Source organism: Amphibalanus amphitrite, unplaced genomic scaffold (genome assembly GCF_019059575.1).
Source record: "Amphibalanus amphitrite isolate SeventyFive unplaced genomic scaffold, NRLGWU_Aamphi_draft 000776F_arrow, whole genome shotgun sequence".
In the NCBI taxonomy this organism is placed as follows: domain Eukaryota; kingdom Metazoa; phylum Arthropoda; class Thecostraca; order Balanomorpha; family Balanidae; genus Amphibalanus; species Amphibalanus amphitrite.
This window is the reverse complement of record NW_024882270.1, coordinates 105,418-127,304: the sequence shown is the minus strand read 5'-3', so window position 1 is coordinate 127,304 and position 21,887 is coordinate 105,418. Positions and strand designations below refer to the sequence as shown.

The window sequence follows — 21,887 nt, the reverse complement described above, 5'->3', positions numbered from 1 at the left end:
TTTGAAAAAAATTTAGGCCAAAATCCAAAATTTTCAAAAAACCGAGATAGCCATTTGATAGACAATGTAAAATAACGTATAACCTTTTTTGTTACGTCTTGATTCCTTTAAAAATGAAGATGTTAGCGGCGTTTGAACTTTTGCCGTTTTTGAGGCGAAAATGGCGAACATGACGTCACTAAAACGTCAATATCTCAAAAATTTTCCGACGGATTTCGCTCAAATTTTCAGGGAAGGTGTCAAATTGATGTAAGAAAAGGTACTGAAAGTTTGGCGGCGCTGCGCGCCGCCGTTTTTGAGATATCGCAAAAATTCGCGAGGGGGGGTAAAATTTACCCCCCCAGCCCCGCGCGGGTTAATACACACCACTGGCGGTGTTTTCGCAGAGTCCGTTTGTTGCTCGCGTGCTTCCGACTGTTAAAAGGCGTAAACGCTTGGTGGTTAGAGACACTGGTCAATGATCATCGAGTTAGCAGTGGCCGTCACGTTATTGCTCAGCACTGTCAATGGCGGCCGCCCATCTTTACTTTTGTTCGCTGTTACGTGCCGAGTCTGAACGCTGTTGTCTGTTGCGTGCCGGTCCCGTTTGCCCATTGTTGTCCGTTTTTGTGGTTGCGATTAACTGTCCCTGTTGTTCATCTGATGATTCCCCGTTGTTGAGTGTAAGTTGTTCTGACGTCTGTGCTCAGTGGAACACCCCGGAGTGAAACAACACTATATACCCCGGAGTGAAACAACAGTGCTATTTGACGAGGCATGCAGGTTTTTATGGCAATAAACGATGCCTTACTTTGTGGATTGTCGTTTGGCGAGTGTACTTCCCTGACTCGACAAGGTTGTTAGACGTTCATGTAGTACGTTCTTTTAAACTCGGCGAATATTTATTTACTTATTATTTATTCATTTATTTTTGCATCGAGTGAATATTAGACTAATATTTACAGGTGGTACAAATGGACATCCAACATCTGGGATTTCACCCCAGTATGCATCTAATAACGCCGCGCTTTTCACACCTCGCTCATGCTAACCGCTCATAGCGCACCGCTACCCGCTAGAACGGACCACCACCACTTTCTTTAGCGCAACACCACCAGTCAGCTGCAGATTAGCATGCTGCTAATCGGATTACCTCACGCAGTCAGACTGTGCAGAATGCACAGTTGGTTGTTGGTGCCTCATGACCAGCATTAGCGTTGCAGGAACAGTTGCATCGTTCGCTCTGCGGTCCTCCTCGAGAGCAGTGGCGCCGCCTGGATTATTCAGCTCGTGGAGTGGCTAGGACGGATCCCGTCAGCGGCGCTGCCCAGATTGGCCTCAGCAACTAACGCCACCTAGATCCGCCCGATGCCATTCAGTGTTCACAGCTCGTCACGCTCGGCCCGGGCAGGCCGCACGCGGCGGGTACCAGTCGTCCTCCATCCCTCCTCGAGCGCCAGGCCGTGCCAGAACTGCATCCTCTCGCTGAAGGCGCGCGCGCCGGGGGCCGGCCGCAGAGAGAGTCGCATGTGGTTGTCGCGCGCGGCGCTGTAGGGCTCCCACTCGGGCATCGGGATCAGGTCGGTGGTGGGCCGGCCCGTCTTCGCGAAGTTGGCCCAGATGTTTGTGAGCGCTCGCCCGAACTGGCGGTCCACCGGGTCCACGGGGAACGTCTCCCCAGTGAACAGGAAGCGGATGTCGTCAAAGTGACAAGTGCCTGGAAATGATTATCATGGAGTGAGTCACTGTGAGCCGACCTACTCGCATTTATGGGAGTTTAAATACTTTGAGATGAAATAAGAGGCATCGATAACATTATCGTGGAAACCGGTCGTAGTCTAAGCGAACTTCTTAAATGTACAAAATAACCACATTCAAATGCAATTGTTTTTACCTGACCTCGAAATGACCGAGCTGGCCGTGGTTTTATGGATCAAATGACCATCACAAACAAACTTCTATAGAATAGACATCGCATTGCATCACACAACCCAAAAGTAGATGTGAGGCACGCTGACCTTTATAAACCCCATTTTTATGACCAAACTGAGCATGCCATAAATGTCATAATTGCCCAATGCCCATGTGGTTCCCTTCGGTACAGCATTTCCAACAATAAGAGTCCGATAAAACATCTAAAGGAAACGATCTTCAGAACTACACTTTTATAGTTTATGATGCATGGCAAAGAGCTGGGTACCCTATAATTGTCTCTTTAATGAAATCTGGCATCGGCATGTTGGCGTGTGATAGATGATATGTTGATGTTTGAGCTAAAGCACAAAGTTGTTGAGCTATTTTTTTTTAGAATTTAAACAATCCACCGTTGCCTATCTAGCTCAGTCCGCCTATCCTAGTCACCCCTCTGCCTTATCAAATTGCATGAGGTCGTATTTATGACAGTGCTCATGTTTACGACGTTCTTCGCTGCACCAAGTGCGACTGTGACTGCCGGTTAATCTCCCTCACCCCAGGTCAGGTGGTGCAGCTCCTTGTTGCCCATCTTTCCCGCCACGATTGCTGGCGTAGCGATGCTGGGAGGCTGTTCGATGACGTACTTGTAAACGGGCGCCAGGCCGACCTCGGCGTGGGCCTTCACGGCCGCGTCCACTCCCGTCACAAAGTAGCGGTCCCCCTCCACCTGAGGGCGAGTTCCGTCAGAGGAGAGACCTTCCACGTAGAGGCCAGGTCAGCTGCTGTCAGAACTCTGGGTACCTGATCATACACTACTGACTACACCACAAAGCTCTGCTCCGTACACTGGCGTACACTTGTACAGAGATGTTCATGATTGATGACACTCATTGCTCACCTTGTTGAACTGGTGGATGCTGGTGAGCCCTGGCTCTTGGTCTCCGAAGTAGAACTCTTTAATCTGACGATAGATGTCGCCCGGGTCGGCAGCCGTGCTCTCCATTCCCAGCCAGATGGGACCCGCCTCGTCCGGCTTGTTCCGCAGCTCCTCCAGCGCGGTGGCGTTCATCAGATGGACTGGGAACGCAGGCAGAACACGATCTAGGTTATCACTCCGTTCAGGCATTGAATAGTCCAGCCAGCGCAGCACAGTCATGGCAAGGTCTCGTAGAACGGTGCATATAGCTGATGGCCCACCCACTGGCGGATCCAGACAGGCGGTCTTGGACGCTGCCTCCAAAAAGTTTCTTCTCCAAAGTCCGAAAACTCATCGGATTTCGATTACTTACCTACGCACTGCCGTGCAGATTAAAACAATCTTTTCCTAATACAAGTTATTTAGTTTTCCTTTTATTCTCGAAAAAATGCACATTTTTGACGATTTCTGGCGCTGAAGGGGGAGGGAGATACCATTAGACCTCCCCCTGGATCCGCCAGTGGGCCCGCCAGGCCCATTTTCTCGCTCCATTTTGTCATTTTCCATCCTTAGGAGAGACAGTATATTCTCCCCCTCGTCTCTTATCCCTGATCCGGGCTGAACAGTCACCTTCATCCGACATGAGTAACTCCTCAGGAGAAGCTTCACATGGGGTTGGGTGACTTTTTGCGAGGCTGGTCGGCCCGTCCATGACTGACGGGCTCAGCCCCGGCGGAGCACCAGGGTGGCCGCCCAGACCAATGTTTTCCCCTATTTCCTATTATCTTTCCGTCCCTGAAAGGTCTTGTGAGATCGAAAGTTCCTAACCATACACACACACAAAAAAAAAAACATGAGGAACTTTTTGGCGTCCATTGGGTTTGAAAGAGCTGTACCGTAACAGCTCTCTCTTTGTGCTCCGTCGCCCATCCCAACTCGACGTTTTACACAATGACACAATGGGCCAGGTGCCTACAGCTTAAATCGCATATTGTTTTACTATCTTAAAACTTGAGCTCGCCCCGCCGCGTGGTTTGAAGAATCAGCTCGGCCGTCGTCTGTCGAGCCAGTCGTCAAAGCTAGCTATAGCTTGTCAGCTGCCTGTCGATTGTCGACAAAGCCGACTGATTCGCTCAACTGTCATGTCCGCAGCAGTTGGTTCGGAAATTGCTGCGGAGAAGCCGCCTGTCAGTGACCCATCCCGGCTCCTGACGAGTCTGCCAATTCACTGGGTTCTGCGCCTCAACCCTACCACGTTTCCATTTGAAAGGTCCGCATCAATAATATCAATAATTCCGTCGGTCATTGTTCACCGTTCCGGTCAATTTGTGACGGCGCCGGCCGGCTCCGGCAGTCGGTGTTGCCATGATGAGTTCTGTAAGTGAGCCCATATATCTGGCGCTGGGGCGGCGATGGCGGCGCCGGGTGATCTGGGCCGACGCGCCGGGACGGTCCCAGGACGGCGATCCCCGCGGTGGCGAGCCACATCGAGACAAAGCGCTTCATCCAGCCGGACTCGGCCGAGACCGTGTCCGGCCTGACCGATACAAGGCACCCGGATCTCATGAAATGTCAGACAATGCAATAAATAATGGAACAAATGTGACGAGAAGTGAGACAGGCAGGGAGCTTTATCACTGTTTGAGGAAAGCTCAATATACATTTTCAAGAAATATTGGATTGAAAGAAAGATTAATGCCAAAAAGGCATGGGCATGAGTCAAAATTGATGTGGAAATGATTAATAATATGCCGAAAAAATACATTATTTCGTTTAGTATTGCAAAGAGAAATAAAATAGACGAGCTTTCGACAACATTGCAATTATCAGGTCTGCCTGGCAATGTTGTCGAAAGCTAGTCTATTTTTATTTCTCTCTAGTACCCTAAAATATTTTTTTTACAATTTTTGTCATGTTATTGATCATTTTCACATCAATTTTGAATAGCATGTCGATGTCTTCACTCAGGCCAACCATCCAAACCAGTAAAAAAGCATGGACCCATAATCCTCTCGCCTCCTGCTCCTGCACCAATGCTCGTAACCGCAATGCCACTTTATGTAAGTGTCTGCTTCCATCGACCCAGCCGCGGTGCCGATGGCGGAACCGCGCCGCGGACCGCGACATAAATCTCGTCATAGCTGGACCAAAGACCAGGCTATAGATCTCACCCCACGAGCACGTGTCCCACCGGCAGAGGGAGCAGCCGCCTCTGATGGCAGAGGGATCTCACCGCGGAGCCGGTGGAATCGCATTATGGCAGCTCCTGCGGCGCCCCTCGGTCATCCGTTCCGGAGATAAATCGTAGTACTCCGCACGTCTATCGACCAGGGACGACACTCATGAGGGCCTACTATCGTGGAGGACGGGTGGGGCGGGACCGGCCGGAGGCGGGAGCTCAGAGATTGAGGGCAAGGGGGAGCGCAGTCGTTTCTGGAACCTAATGGTGTGGGAAATGGTGTCAATGAGGTTACTGCCCGGGTGGTACTGCGTAGACTATGTATAGCTAGAAAATATCGTGAGGTGGCTACTTTTTTTCTTTCTTTAGAAAATAAGAATAAATCAAATGCCACCCCGCCGTCCGTGTACTCACAGCTGGCGAATGTGCCGCCCTCGTCGCGGTTGACGCCCGTGATCCAGGGCACGGGGCTGAACTCTCCGGCGTCGATCAGCGCGCGCGGGTCGGCCGGCAGGAAGGCGCCCTCCACGCCCGGCTCCACATTCGGCCGGAATGTAAACGTGCCGGGGTAGAGGGACCACAGCTGGACGGAGCGCCGGGCGGGAGACGGCGTCAGTGTTCCACATCGCACAGTGCACATCATGGCACAATAACGGGCAGGGCAGTGGCAAACTCAGTTCCAAATCACTGGTTGATATTGAAAGTGTTGTGACCTCAGACCTGACCAAACAACCCACACCGGACACTTTGAGATATCACGGATAGAGTGAGCGCAAGTTCCAAGAAAGCTGAGTGAGCACTGAGCATCGTAATAAAAACTGGGTCTCCACCACGAAAGCCTGAGTTCGGACTGAGTGTGCCGCTTCTCACCTTGAACGTCCTGTCGGCGGACAGGATCAGGTCCTTGGCGGGCACCTCCCTGAGGCAGTTGACCAGGTCGACGGTGCTGCTGGTGCCGCCGCAGCCCACGGCGGCGGCCAGCCGCTCGGCCAGGTCCCGCTGCGCCACCCCGCTCGCCCAGAACACCAGAGCCGTGGACGACTGCGAGATGGCCCTATGGAATAGACCTGCCGAGACGAGATGGTAATTTTGGCGATCGTCATAGGAGCAATTGATTTACACAAGAGCGGAATAATCAAGACGATGTAAAAGCTCCCGGCTGGCCAGAGTCGCTCACTTAAGCGACTGAACATCCCATGTCTGAATGGTCTCGGCTCTATGAGCTACTTCGAGGTATCATTTGTGGGAAAGACGGCGTTTCTCTTAGCACCATAGTAGCAATGATCATGGTTCCATTGCCACAAGCAGCGCTTCCTATTCGGACCGCCCCTCTTTGGAGGTTTGAATTGGCCATCCTTGCGCCCAGTTTCTGGTCGAGCGGAGATGAGCCGTGCCTGACTGCAGTTAGCTCGGGTCGTGTGTCCGTTCCGTTTAGCAGTGAACTGAGTCTGACCGGGGTGACGGGGCGCGAGTATCTCCCCGCGGAGACGGCAGAGACAAAGGAGACAGGCCGGTGATCGATGCGGCCGCTCGCGGTGACGGCTGGAATCCGCCGCTGGTGGTCGGCGCGTCGGAGCGCTCCCCGGGCGCCGGCGTTTCCGGCTGGCCGCGCGGACTGCGGCGCGCCGGACATCCAGCTAACAAGGCGGCCCACCTTCGCCGTCAGCCCAATCGGCCGCCGGCAGCTCCTCTCGCCGCTAACAGAAATAGGCCTCACATTCCAAAGAAATAATCTCAAATAGTCTTAGCAGAATGTGCGCTCAAACTGTCGATAAAGGAACTTGTAGACGACTGGAAATTAAATCTGGTCTGACATTTAGCGTGAACTTTCGGTCGTAAACCGCGAACGATCTGATTCTGGGACATGTCTTACATCGCTAATTCGTTTGAACTTCATGAATTATTTATTAAATTTTGACCATGGCTACTGTCAGCGTCGTTAACCACTAATGAGTAATGTTATTCACAGCCTTTAAGCTGATGCGGCCAGCCTACAAAATAAAAATGATAAATGTTATAAATATTGCTTTTGATAAAAATGAAATTATCATGTTATATACGTATGACAGGTGTGCTGGCCGGTATAATAACACAGGTAAATAACATATGTAACATAAAAACATAAAATAGCATAAGCAATAAACCAATTAACTGTCATACCTGTCAGTGCTGTGGTGTTACTGCATGTGCGCACGTGCAGTCCCACGCAGTTTCTCCCGTGACCATTGTCAATACCTTGCCTGTTTTTAGTTCCTGATTGCATTATCTATTTCGAAGGTAGCGAAGGTAATTTGAATAAACTTGCCAACAAAGCGGTCTTCCGTTCCGCCGTGAGCGGAAATAATAAGCTAAAAACGGATAGGACGGGAACAAATTGATTGAAAATAATTGAAGCGTGTAGGACATAGGCTATCTACTTTAACAGCAGGCTCCAATATTGGCCAGGAAATCGTGTTAAATCTCGTCTTTTCACTGAATGGAAGTCTTGTTCCGGAGAAATGAAGTAGAAAATGATCATCAGCCTTTGTTTGAAATCGCTCACTCTCGATTAGGCTGGTGGCGCACTATTCTGAAATCACTTTGTCGTCAGATTACATCAGATCTTGGATACGGGATACCGTACCGTTCTTTTTATTTTAGAATGAAGGCATGTAGATACTTTTTGCAGGAGATGGCACTTTTTGTGAAAGGCATGATGAATACAAGTTAACTGAAGCTCTAAGAGAGGAATGTCGGGCTAATATAAGTCGCGTTTTCAGTGCGCTCCACCCACCTCTGGAGAGAGGAGAGATGATCTGGTAGTGCACGGACGCTCCGCCGGCGCTCTCCCCGAAGATGGTGACCCGGTCGGGGTCTCCGCCGAACGCCGCGATGTTATCGTGCACCCACTGGAGGGCCATCTGCTGGTCGTACAGGCCGTAGTTTCCCCAGGAGGAGGAGTCCTCTGTGCTGAGGAAACCTGTCCAACGGAATATGGGTCACACAACAGGCCGCCAAAGGCAAGTTCCCAATATACCCAGCCGCATGTGTCACACATCATGGATATCATATGTTTTCCTTACTATTTCATATCTAGGCGCCGTCCTCGTCAATATCCTGACCATTGCTCAGCAGGGTCCCAAAGGGCACCATTCGCACTGTTCTAGCACTCACCCCAGCCTCCCAGGAGGCAGCTAGTCCGGTCTGTTCTATGCCCACTCCCCGACGGTCCCAGAAGGCGCCTTCCTCTCTTACCGAACCCATATCCACAGGGGTCCCACAAATGTGATAAATTCATGGTTTCCGGTCGGTCGGTAGTGCTCCACTCATCCAAACGGCGACGGTTATATTCCGAGGCCATCAACCGGCACTCCCAGACAATATGTGCCTTGGTGCCGTCACCTAGCACTCCCAGAGGCTCTCACCCAGCACTCCCAGAGGCTGTCACCCAGCACTCCAAGGGGCTCTCACCCAGCACTCCAAGAGATTCTCACCTAGCACTCCCAGGCGATAGTTGAGCGTGACCAGCACCACGTTCTCGTCCATGAAAAATCCCGGCCCGTAGTCGTCGGGGTCGCCGGAGTCGAAGAGGAACGCGCCGCCATGAATCCAAACCATGACGTCCAGCGGCTCAGTAGTGTCGGATGGCAACTGCAACGCAACGGCCGGAGAATCAGCATGGCAGTGTTGCCTTCAGTCGGGCGAAGAACCTGCATCCTGCATGTATTTTGCCGTGCTGTGAGACGTTATCTTTGCACTGGCATTGGGACTTGAGTACCATTTTTTATTAGAGAAACCCATGACTTAAATCACATGTAAGCATTGGAAGAGGATATGGGTCGGTGTCAGTGACTTTGTCGGTGAGCTCATTTCAGTAGCTATTCGCTATATTTCATTGTCTGTGTAATTTCAATAGCAGGAGTTATTCCTAATCACATTCGAATTTCCCCTTTCAAGCTACGAGTATACTATTTCTCCGACTCGAATAATGACTTCCTGACTCCAAATGACGGAGCTGTTTGATATGCAGCTAACCCTGCGCCCCTGCGGCGGGATCGTTTCAAGAGACCGCAGATAAATTGTATGAATAATAGACCCCATCATTCAGCCATTATGGAGTCCTCGCCTCAGCCCTGAAAGTGGATAACACCCTTGTGTCTGCTCCCAGAACTCAGAAGCCCCATCACGATCCACGGGCACAAGGACACCCAGGGGTCCGTGTCCTTTTTCGTTGCCATCACTCAGATGCAACTTCTGGCATGTCATTGGGGCTTGAGCCCTTTACTGATGCGCAATCACGGCTCATAATTGCACGTCAACTGATGAATGCCTATAGCCATGGTTGGGCATTAGCTGTATACTGTATAGGTCATTTCTTACCTTTGGCGTGTAGACGTTGAGGAACAGACAGTCCTCGTCGCCCTCGTACTGAACGAAGGACTGCGGACACACATTGCCCGTGGTGGTGGCGTCGAGAGTTCCTGACCACGGCTCGGCCGGCTCTGTGCGCTGTAACACGGGTCAGGGGACGGTCAGTGCGGTCCGCAGTGGCACAGCATGCAGCGTGCTACGTAGTCAACACTAAGACGGTTTCCTATTGCTTATTGTTGTTTAATTAACCCTCGCCCCGTTGGGGGGGGGGCATTTTGGCCCCCCCCCCCCTGTGGTTTTTCCTGAATAGCAATAAAACGGCGGCGCGCAGCGCCGCCAAATTTTCAGTACCTTCCCGGGCATTAATTTGACACCTTCACACCAAATTTCAAGTCTTAGGTGACCTTAGGTCATGAGTTATTGAGGTCAAACTGAGGTCATGTTCGAGCAAAAATGAGCAAAAAACATGCAATCTTGAAACGCTCACCAAATCTACAGTTATCAAGCAATTTCAAAGTTCTTTATATGGTCTAGTAGACAAAAAGCGGCGCTACAAAACTGCCATCTCGGATTTTCAAAATTTTGGGTTTTTGACCCCAAAAAATTCAAAAAATTGATTTTTTTGGGAAAAACTAAAAAATAATCCAAAATTTTTCCGAATTTCGAAAAAAAACCGGAATATATGTGATAGTCCCTGCGCTTTTCTATATACATACCAAATTTCAGATCGATATCTCGTTTTTTTGGCCAAGTTATAGCGAAAAAACTGTTCAAAAATGATGACGTCAAATTTTTGAACTCAATTTTTTAGCGATTCTAGACCACGTACGGCAAAACAAAGACCACCATTGAACTCCCCGTGACGAGCCGCATCGATTCGATACCTATTTTATGCAAAAATATTAACTTTGAAATTTGACCTTATTTGCCTGACCTTGACCTGACCTTAACCTGACCTTGACCAAAACGTGACCTAAGCTGTCCCCAAAGACTGCCTGACCCACATAATCGCATTCGTCATGTAAAATGGACCATAAAACACGTATCACACGACACTTTCATATTGTGACCCCCCGTGACCTGACCTCTGTGACCTGACCTGGTATCAGTGACCTCAGATAGCAAAATATGTGTTTGAAGAACATTTCCCCATCGATGATTTTCAATGAAATGCACTTTACTCGATTTTACAACGCATTTCTTGAAATGCCTGTATACGGTGAAAATTGGACCTTTGACCTGACCTGTGACGTCATCGGTTTGACCTAGGTCAATAAAATTGGGTCACAAGGTAGTTCCCTGATAGGGCTATCCAACACCGTTTGCCGCTTGTCGCTAGGTTGCGTGGTTCTCGAGATCTTAGGGGGGGGGGCCAAAATGCCCCCCTTCCCCCAACGGGGCGCGTTGCTCGGCAGAGCCCAACGGGGCGCGGGTTAAAAGGTGTTACATATATTATGCAGACCTTTCCGTTAAAGTGGGCGCTCGCGCTGGCATGTTTGATGCGGGAATCATGATCTGGCTGATGAAAGATCTGGCTGGAGGCATGAAGGCTTTGAGAAAATTGGAATATCGCCCCCATTACGATTATTTACATCTTCAAGAAGAAAATATTGGCGATATTATTTAAGAAAACCTGCACAAAACGAGTCCCCCCGGGGAGCCGGTCGGCGCGGTGACAGGTCGTCTTTAGACGGTGCGCCGTATGAAGAGTCCGCCCGGTGCCGGCCGGAGCCGGATCGCGCGGAGGCATCACCACTCTGCCGGAGAGCGGTGCCAATCGGCGGCAGACGGATCGATGTCGGGCCGAACAGACACCGCCCTATCAATTAGCTGGGCCCACAATCAGCGACCGACGGACTCCGGATGGAGGTGGACACCGGCCGTCCCTCAGACACACGCACACAGACAAACACACTCATCTTCCACCCTGCTTCCACATACACACACACAGGCACACGCACATGCACACATAAGGAAATAAACAAACACATCCATGCTCTTTCGATAGGATGATTATGCGATCTACGTAACACAACAAAACGAGCGATCAAGAATGCACGCTGAATTAACTCTCTTTCGAGAATCTATACAATGTCATATAAAAAGTTCGATCGCCTAAGGGAATGGAAACTTAGAACTCATCAGTCTTATAGCAACAGCCTCTATTTGGAATGTTTAGAAAAGCCGGAAAGTAAAGTAGCTGTAACCTCTTCTTACCCTGTAGTCAAGCGAAAAGAGCTTCGACGTCTATTTTATGAGACTAATTTGCAAATGTCCGTGAAGTTGGCGACGTCGCCAGCGACTTTTCCAGCGACGAGCACCGATTTTAGCCAAAACCTCGTCCAAGGTCAATTGGACCATGAGGATCACGAAAATCGAACCCATTCACCCCTAAACCTTGACCTTCAAGGTCAAATTCAAGGTCAAAGGACGGGGAACTGAAAAAGTGCCACTAAATATTGTCCGATTTTCAAAATTTTGGCACCAAAATGTAGCGCGTGCTAAGTTCTAGCCGCACATCGAAAACCATTTTCATCAAGGTCACACTTCAAGGTCAAATTCAAGGTCAAAGGACGGGGAACTGAAAAAGTGCCACTAAATATTGTCCGATATTCAAAATTTTGGCACCAAAATGTAGCGCGTGCAAAGTTCTAGCCGCACATCGAAAACCATTTTCATCAAGGTCAAACTTCAAGGTCAAATTCAAGGTCAAAGAACGGGGAACTTTAAAAATGCTACGTCACCAGCGACTTTTCCAGCGACGAGCACCGATTTTAGCCAAAACCTCGTCCAAGGTCAATTGGACCATGAGGATCACGAAAATCGAACCCATTCACCCATAAACCTTGACCTTCAAGGTCAAATTCAAGGTCAAAGGACGGGGAACTGAAAAAGTGCCACTAAATATTGTCCGATTTTCAAAATTTTGGCACCAAAATGTAGCACGTGCAAAGTTCTAGCCGCACATCGAAAACCATTTTCATCAAGGTCAAACTTCAAGGTCAAATTCAAGGTCAAAGGACGGGGAACTGAAAAAGTGCCACTAAATATTGTCCGATTTTCAAAATTTTGGCACCAAAATGTAGCGCGTGCAAAGTTCTAGCCGCACATCGAAAACCATTTTCATCAAGGTCAAACTTCAAGGTCAAATTCAAGGTCAAAGGACGGGGAACTGAAAAAGTGCCACTAGATATTGTCTGATCTTCAAAATTTTGGCACCAAAATGTAGCGCGTGCAAAGTTCTAGCCGCACATCGAAAACCATTTTCATCAAGGTCAAACTTCAAGGTCAAATTCAAGGTCAAAGGACGGGGAACTGAAAAAGTGCCACTAAATATTGTCCGATTTTCAAAATTTTTGCACCAAAATGTAGCGCGTGCAAAGTTCTAGCCGCACATCGAAAACCATTTTCATCAAGGTCAAACTTCAAGGTCAAATTCAAGGTCAAAGGACGGGGAACTGAAAAAGTGCCACTAAATATTGTCCGATCTTCAAAATTTTGGCACCAAAATGTAGCGCGTGCAAAGTTCTAGCCGCACATCGAAAACCATTTTCATTAAGGTCAAACTTCAAGGTCGAATTCAAGGTCAAAGAACGGGGAACTTTAAAAATGCTACGTCACCAGCGACTTTTCCAGCGACGAGCACCGATTTTAGCCAAAACCTCGTCCAAGGTCAATTGGACCATGAGAATCACGAAAATCGAACCCATTCACCCCTAAACCTTGACCTTCAAGGTCAAATTCAAGGTCAAAGGACGGGGAACTCAAAAAGTGCCACTAAATATTGTCCGATTTTCAAAATTTTGGCACCAAAATGTAGCGCGTGCAAAATTCTAGCCGCACATTGAAAACCATTTTCATCAAGGTCAAACTTCAAGGTCAAATTCAAGGTCAAAGGACGGGGAACTGAAAAAGTGCCACTAAATATTGTCCGATTTTCAAAATTTTGGCACCAAAATGTAGCGCGTGCAAAGTTCTAGCCGCACATCGAAAACCATTTTCATCAAGGTCAAACTTCAAGGTCAAATTCAAGGTCAAAGGACGGGGAACTGAAAAAGTGCCACTAAATATTGTCCGATATTCAAAATTTTGGCACCAAAATGTAGCGCGTGCAAAGTTCTAGCCGCACATCGAAAACCATTTTCATCAAGGTCAAACTTCAAGGTCAAATTCAAGGTCAAAGGACGGGGAACTGAAAAAGTGCCACTAAATATTGTCCGATTTTCAAAATTTTGGCACCAAAATGTAGCGCGTGCAAAGTTCTAGCCGCACATCGAAAACCATTTTCATCAAGGTCAAACTTCAAGGTCAAATTCAAGGTCAAAGGACGGGGAACTGAAAAAGTGCCACTAAATATTGTCCGATATTCAAAATTTTGGCACCAAAATGTAGCGCGTGCAAAGTTGTAGCCGCACATCGAAAACCATTTTCATCAAGGTCAAACTTCAAGGTCAAATTCAAGGTCAAAGGACGGGGAACTGAAAAAGTGCCACTAGATATTTTCCGATCTTCAAAATTTTGGCACCAAAATGTAGCGCGTGCAAAGTTCTAGCCGCACATCGAAAACCATTTTCATCAAGGTCAAACTTCAAGGTCAAATTCAAGGTCAAAGGACGGGGAACTGAAAAAGTGCCACTAAATATTGTCCGATCTTCAAAATTTTGGCACTAAAATGTAGCGCGTGCAAAGTTCTAGCCGCACATCGAAAACCATTTTCATCAAGGTCAAACTTCAAGGTCAAATTCAAGGTCAAAGGACGGGGAACTGAAAAAGTGCCACTAAATATTGTCCGATTTTCAAAATTTTGGCACCAAAATGTAGCGCGTGCAAAGTTCTAGCCGCACATCGAAAACCATTTTCATCAAGGTCAAACTTCAAGGTCAAATTCAAGGTCAAAGGACGGGGAACTGAAAAGGTGCCACTAAATATTGTCCGATCTTCAAAATTTTGGCACCAAAATGTAGCGCGTGCAAAGTTCTAGCCGCACATCGAAAACCATTTTCATCAAGGTCAAACTTCACGGTCAAATTCAAGGTCAAAGAACGGGGAACTTTAAAAATGCTACGTCACCAGCGACTTTTCCAGCGACGAGCACCGATTTTAGGCAAAACCTCGTTCAAGGTCAATTGGACCATGAGGATCACGAAAATCGAACCCATTCACCCCTAAACCTTGACCTTCAAGGTCAAATTCAAGGTTAAAGGACGGGGAACTGAAAAAGTGCCACTAAATATTGTCCGATATTCAAAATTTTGGCACCAAAATGTAGCGCGTGCAAAGTTCTAGCCGCACATCGAAAACCATTTTCATCAAGGTCAAACTTCAAGGTCAAATTCAAGGTCAAAGGACGGGGAACTGAAAAAGTGCCACTAGATATTGTCCGATCTTCAAAATTTTGGCACCAAAATGTAGCGCGTGCAAAGTTCTAGCCGCACATCGAAAACCATTTTCATCAAGGTCAAACTTCAAGGTCAAATTCAAGGTCAAAGGACGGGGAACTGAAAAAGTGCCACTAAATATTGTCCGATCTTCAAAATTTTGGCACCAAAATGTAGCGCGTGCAAAGTTTTAGCCGCATATCGAAAACCATTTTCATCAAGGTCAAACTTCAAGGTCAAATTCAAGGTCAAAGGACAGGGAACTGAAAATTTTTGAGCTTGAATTTGACCTTGAAGTTTGACCTTGATGAAAATGGTTTTCGATGTGCGGCTAGAACTTTGCACGCGCTACATTTTGGTGCCAAAATTTTGAAAATCGGACAATATTTAGTGGCACTTTTTCAGTTCCCCGTCCTTTGACCTTGAATTTGACTTTGAAGTTTGACCTTGATGAAAATGGTTTTCGATGTGCGGCTAGAACTTTGCACGCGCTACATTTTGGTGCCAAAATTTTGAAAATCGGACAATATTCAGTGGCACTTTTTCAGTTCCCCGTCCTTTGACCTTGAATTTGACCTTGAAGTTTGACCTTGATGAAAATGGTTTTCGATGTGCGGCTAGAACTTTGCACGCGCTACATTTTGGTGCCAAAATTTTGAAAATCGGACAATATTTAGTGGCACTTTTTCAGTTCCCCGTCCTTTGACCTTGTATTTGACCTTGAAGTTTGACCTTGATGAAAATGGTTTTCGATGTGCGGCTAGAACTTTGCACGCGTTACATTTTGGTGCCAAAATTTTGAAGATCGGACAATATTTAGTGGCACTTTTTCAGTTCCCCGTCCTTTAACCTTGAATTTGACCTTGAACTTTGACCTTGATGAAAATGGTTTTCGTTGTGCGGCTAGAACTTTGCACGCGTTACATTTTGGTGCCAAAATTTTGAAGATCAGACAATATCTAGTGGCACTTTTTCAGTTCCCCGTCCTTTGATCTTGAATTTGACCTTGAAGTTTGACCTTGATGAAAATGGTTTTCGATGTGCGGCTAGAACTTTGCACGCGCTACATTTTGGTGCCAAAATTTTGAAGATCGGACAATATCCAGTGGCACTTTTTCAGTTCCCCGTCCTTTGACCTTGAATTTGACCTTGAAGTTTGACCTTGATGAAAATGGTTTTCGATGTGCGGCTAGAACTTTGCACGCGCTACATTTTGGTGCCAAAATTTTGAAAATCGGACAATATTTAGTGGTACTTTTTCAGTTCCCCGTCCTTTGACCTTGAATTTGACCTTGAAGTTTGACCTTGATGAAAATGGTTTTCGATGTGCGGCTAGAACTTTGCACGCGCTACATTTTGGTGCCAAAATTTTGAAGATCGGACAATATCTAGTGGCACTTTTTCAGTTCCCCGTCCTTTGACCTTGAATTTGACCTTGAAGTTTGACCTTGATGAAAATGGTTTTCGATGTGCGGCTAGAACTTTGCACGCGCTACATTTTGGTGCCAAAATTTTGAAAATCAGACAATATTTAGTGGCACTTTTTCAGTTCCCCGTCATTTGACCTTGAATTTGACCTTGAAGTTTGACTTTGATGAAAATGGTTTTCGATGTGCGGCTAGAACTTTGCACGCGCTACATTTTGGTGCCAAAATTTTGAAAATCGGACGATATTTAGTGGCACTTTTACAGTTCCCCGTCCTTTGACCTTGAATTTGACCTTGAAGGTCAAGGTTTAGGGGTGAATGGGTTCGATTTTCGTGATCCCCATGGTCCAATTGATCTTAGACGAAGTTTTGGCTAAAATCGGTGCTCGTCGCTGGAAAAGTCGCTGGTGACGTAGCATTTTTAAAGTTCCCCGTTCTTTGACCTTGAATTTGACCTTGAAGTTTGACCTTGATGAAAATAGTTTTCGATGTGCGGCTAGAACTTTGCACGCGCTACATTTTGGTGCCAAAATTTTGAAGATCGGACAATATTTAGTGGCACTTTTTCAGTTCCCCGTCCTTTGACCTTGAATTTGACCTTGAAGTTTGACCTTGATAAAAATGGTTTTCGATGTGCGGCTAGAACTTTGCACGCGCTACATTTTGGTGCCAAAATTTTGAAGATCGGACAATATTTAGTGGCTCTTTTCAGTTCCCCGTCCTTTGACCTGAATTTGACCTTGAAGTTTGACCTTGATGAAAATGGTTTTCGATGTGCGGCTAGAACTTTGCACGCGCTACATTTTGGTGCCAAAATTTTGAAGATCGGACAATATTTAGTGGCTCTTTTCAGTTCCCCGTCCTTTGACCTTGAATTTGACCTTGAAGTTTGACCTTGATGAAAATGGTTTTCGATGTGCGGCTAGAACTTTGCACGCGCTACATTTTGGTGCCAAAATTTTGAAGATCGGACAATATCTAGTGGCACTTTTTCAGTTCCCCGTCCTTTGACCTTGAATTTGACCTTGAAGTTTGACCTTGATGAAAATGGTTTTCGATGTGCGGCTAGAACTTTGCACGCGCTACATTTTGGTGCCAAAATTTTGAAAATCGGACAATATCTAGTGGCACTTTTTCAGTTCCCCGTCCTTTGACCTTGAATTTGACCTTGAAGTTTGACCTTGATAAAATGGTTTTCGATGTGCGGCTAGAACTTTGCACGCACTACATTTTGGTGCCAAAATTTTGAAGATCGGACAATATTTAGTGGCACTTTTTCAGTTCCCCGTCCTTTGACCTTGAATTTGACCTTGAAGTTTGACCTTGATGAAAATGGTTTTCGATGTGCGGCTAGAACTTTGCACGCGCTACATTTTGGTGCCAAAATTTTGAAAATCGGACAATATTTAGTGGCACTTTTTCAGTTCCCCGTCCTTTGACCTTGAATTTGACCTTGAAGTTTGACCTTGATGAAAATGGTTTTCGATGTGCGGCTAGAACTTTGCACGTGCTACATTTTGGTGCCAAAATTTTGAAAATCGGACAATATTTAGTGGCACTTTTTCAGTTCCCCGTCCTTTGACCTTGAATTTGACCTTGAAGGTCAAGGTTTATGGGTGAATGGGTTCGATTTTCGTGATCCTCATGGTCCAATTGACCTTGGACGAGGTTTTGGCTAAAATCGGTGCTCGTCGCTGGAAAAGTCGCTGGTGACGTAGCATTTTTAAAGTTCCCCGTTCTTTGACCTTGAATTTGACCTTGAAGTTTGACCTTGATGAAAATGGTTTTCGATGTGCGGCTAGAACTTTGCACGCGCTACATTTTGGTGCCAAAATTTTGAAGATCCGACAATATCTAGTTGCACTTTTTCAGTTCCCCGTCCTTTGACCTTGAATTTGACCTTGAAGTTTGACCTTGATGAAAATGGGTTTCGATGTGCGGCTAGAACTTTGCACGCGCTACATTTTGGTGCCAAAATTTTGAAAATCGGACAATATCTAGTAGCACTTTTTCAGTTCCCCGTCCTTTGACCTTGAATTTGACCTTGAAGTTTGACCTTGATGAAAATGGTTTTCGATGTGCGGCTAGAACTTTGCACGCGCTACATTTTGGTGCCAAAATTTTGAAAATCGGACAATATTTAGTGGCACTTTTTCAGTTCCCCGTCCTTTGACCTTGAATTTGACCTTGAAGTTTGACCTTGATAAAAATGGTTTTCGATGTGCGGCTAGAACTTTGCACGCGCTACATTTTGGTGCCAAGATTTTGAAGATCGGACAATATCTAGTGGCACTTTTTCAGTTCCCCGTCATTTGACCTTTAATTTGACCTTGAAGTTTGACCTTGATGAAAATGGTTTTCGATGTGCGGCTAGACCTTTGCACGCGCTACATTTTGGTGCCAAAATTTTGAAGATCGGACAATATCTAGTGGCACTTTTTCAGTTCCCCGTCATTTGACCTTGAATTTGACCTTGAAGTTTGACCTTGATGAAAATGGTTTTCGATGTGCGGCTAGAACTTTGCACGCGCTACATTTTGGTGCCAAAATTTTGAAGATCGGACAATATCTAGTGGCACTTTTTCAGTTCCCCGTCCTTTGACCTTGAATTTGACCTTGAAGTTTGACCTTGATGAAAATGGTTTTCGATGTGCGGCTAGAACTTTGCATGCGCTACATTTTGGTGCCAAAATTTTGAAGATCGGACAATATTTAGTGGCACTTTTTCAGTTCCCCGTCCTTTGACCTTGAATTTGACCTTGAAGGTCAAGGTTTAGGGGTGAATGGGTTCGATTTTCGTGATCCTCATGGTCCAATTGACCTTGGACGAGGTTTTGGCTAAAATCGGTGCTCGTCGCTGGAAAAGTCGCTGGCGACGTCGCCAACTTCACGGACATAATTTGCAATGCATCGGGAGAGTGAGACAGTCACTCTTTGAAAATTCAACGATCGGCACCCTGAATGAACTCATGAATAGAATACAGCTCTCAGTAAGTCAGTAGAAATAAATGTCACATAATGAGCTTAATCACAGTCAGAGCAGCTAGGCCAATTTACTGCCAGATTTACTCTGAGCGCTACTGGCATATTCAACAGTTGATGAAGCCAAATTGTTTCGCATCATGAAATTCTGTGGCATTCTGCCTGAGTCAAGTAAATGATGCATCGTGTTTAGAGAAATTAAAACAAAAACTGACTTCCTTTTTTCAATGATAAAACTGCGGTGACTTCAAGCATGGAAATAGCTCACAATAGGTACATATTTTTAATGTTCTCTTTGCTGCTTTGCACCCTTCCTCCATCCCTCCCACCCCCCCCCCCCCCCCCACACACAACAAAAATACCGGAACTATAGTTCGTTTTTCTTAAGTTTGCCCTTCACTGTAAACGTCTTTTTGAACATAGCACGAGAATTGCTAGCTGAATTACTGAGAAAACTGGTTGGCGCACATTGATTTGACCAGATTTCACAGACGATCAATTTCATCAAATATATTTACTATTTCACAGACTCGTAGCTCGTATTTGCCAATACCTACAGCCCCACAGGGATAGACGACTTTTCAGGAATTATGTCTGAACTAATAAATAAATTGCACGGCGCTTAACATAACGTTAAATCGTCGGTGTTCAAAACTTATTTTTGAAAATATTATTCATATCTACAATACAATGTGCGTTAACCAGTTTTCTCAGTAATTCAGCTAGCGATTCTCGTGCTTTGTTCAAAAAGACGTTTACAGTGAAGGGCAAACTTAAGAAAAACGAACTATAACTATTAACGCCTTTCTGCTGAGTCTGCTGAGAGGCTGTTGACAAGTATCCGATCACGGACCAGTAACACTTAATCACAAACTTTCGGGCCGCATTTTTCAAAAATTGAAATCCTTTGCAATTTTCTTGAGTTTATTGACCGGCATGCCGGTCAATAAAAAAACCGCAATTTTTTAAAAGGCATCGCAGTTAGAAGCACAATCACTGGGTAGTGTGGCCGACTTTTTGCTTCAGTTTGGATTGACGAGAAATTCGGGAAACGAGCTTAGCTTTTAACAGGAACAATAGATACTCTTTAATGCGTCCTAGATGTTCACTCATCCATTCGAACTTTTAAACAAACTTGTATTTACCTCAAAACATCAGCAAGAGACGTACCTTGAACCGTAGGACTCCCACAGGTGGCTTGGCGTACGGAATGCCCTGGAACGAGTAGAAGGTCTCGCCGGCGAGGCTGGTGTCGATCTGGCCAACCATGCGGCCCTGTGCGACAGTCACGTCCGGCGGTGTGGCCTCCAGGGGCAGCGCGGCAGCCGCCAGCAGCAACAGACGTCCTGTCAGCTCCATGGTACTGCTGATAGGAAATCCCCGCGGCCTCAGAGCGCGCAGACAGCCGGTCACGGAGCGCCGTGCGACTGCTGAGGAGGTACCGTGCGACTGCTGAGGAGGCCAGGGACTGACTGGGAGCTCCCGGCCCAACTCCGAGTTCTCCCCTGACGCCGGGCGCTGCGACACGAGCGGGTTCAAGGCTGGCTGTCTCTGGCACGTCGGAGACCTCGCCTCATCATATACAGCAGGGACCGCCTATCACAGCTGCTGCCGCAGGCCAAATTACCCTCATCACGCACATGTGCACTGTATCGGGAGCCGAGCGTGCTCATTATCACAGTACCTGTTTTGTCCCGTCTATGAGTCAACAGCAAAGTGGAACAATGACGTTCCTTCGAGCTTTATTAGTCATTCATGCATGTCGTCTTCTTCCGTCCATTTTCAAGCGCTAGTGTAATTGGCATCTGCATTCTGGAAGGATAGAAGAGAATGTGGATCCTCTAGAGCATGGCCATGGATGCAAATGAGAGAGGGAGAGAAAGGGCGGGGAGAAAGAGAAAGAGAGGAGAGAGAGAAACAGAGGATGAGAGAAAGAGAGAGAGGAGGAGAAAGAGAATGAGAAGGAGAGAAAGAGAGAGAAAGAGAGAGAGAGAGAGAGAGAGAGAGAGAGAGAGAGAGAGAGAGAGGAGATAGAGAGGGAGAGAGAGAGAGGGGAGAAAAAGAGAGGAGTTGCGAACTTTGCATTGGGCATGTATTTTGATTTGCTCGCCCCTTATCCTTTTTGTACAAGACCACTTGTAGGCACTTACGAGTACATTGAGTCTGATAAGCTGGTAGAATCTATGAAGTCAGAGGCTCAATATCGCAAACATTACAATAGCTTTAAGGTGATTTGGAATTATTGCTGATCCTAGTTAGTGGCGCTAATGCATCCAGAATCAAGAATGATTTGTCAAGGCTGAGAAGCGTGAAGTGCCGTACCTCACCAACCTGTTACCCAATGCTTGGTCTATAGCAGGAAGGTAATTGAGCGTGACAAGAGCCATACTTGGATGTTAGTCTTAGCATTACGGTGGACGTCGAGCGTAAAAGTCGACGATAGCGACATCACGCAATCGACTGCTTGAAGAGGACTGTGCGGCAAGCCTTTATAAAGGACGAGTGACAGTTAAAGGCAGAGTTTATGCATGACAAGCATTGGGGTTACAAATCAAAGCACACTCTTACGGTGCACTCATCTAATTTTCATTTAAATGTTATTGTACAGTGCCCTTATTGCAGTCATTTCGTCCCTCCGGTCTGTCATTAGTATGCATGAGTCAGTCACTTAGTCATCAAATGTCGAAATATCTATTTTTTCCTACCTAATATTTTTATTTTTGGCCGATCTGTAAATTCTAGTGCGGTGCGAATGCGTAGGA

At 46.7% G+C, this 21,887-nt stretch overlaps 1 protein-coding gene across 1 annotated transcript; it reads right to left on the bottom strand.

Moving 5' to 3' along the window:
* Positions 1-878: 878 nt before the first annotated feature.
* On the bottom strand, positions 879-20,903 carry LOC122365994 (juvenile hormone esterase-like). The gene is made up of 9 exons (XM_043337708.1): positions 20,296-20,903; positions 9,348-9,476; positions 8,462-8,618; positions 7,762-7,947; positions 5,859-6,055; positions 5,403-5,571; positions 2,792-2,970; positions 2,449-2,620; positions 879-1,696 (listed from the first exon to the last, which is right to left on the bottom strand). Exons 1-9 carry the CDS (start codon positions 20,482-20,484, stop codon positions 1,362-1,364), a joined length of 1,713 nt encoding a protein of 570 aa, XP_043193643.1. The 5' UTR covers positions 20,485-20,903; the 3' UTR covers positions 879-1,361.
* Between the last annotated feature and the right edge of the window lie 984 nt (positions 20,904-21,887).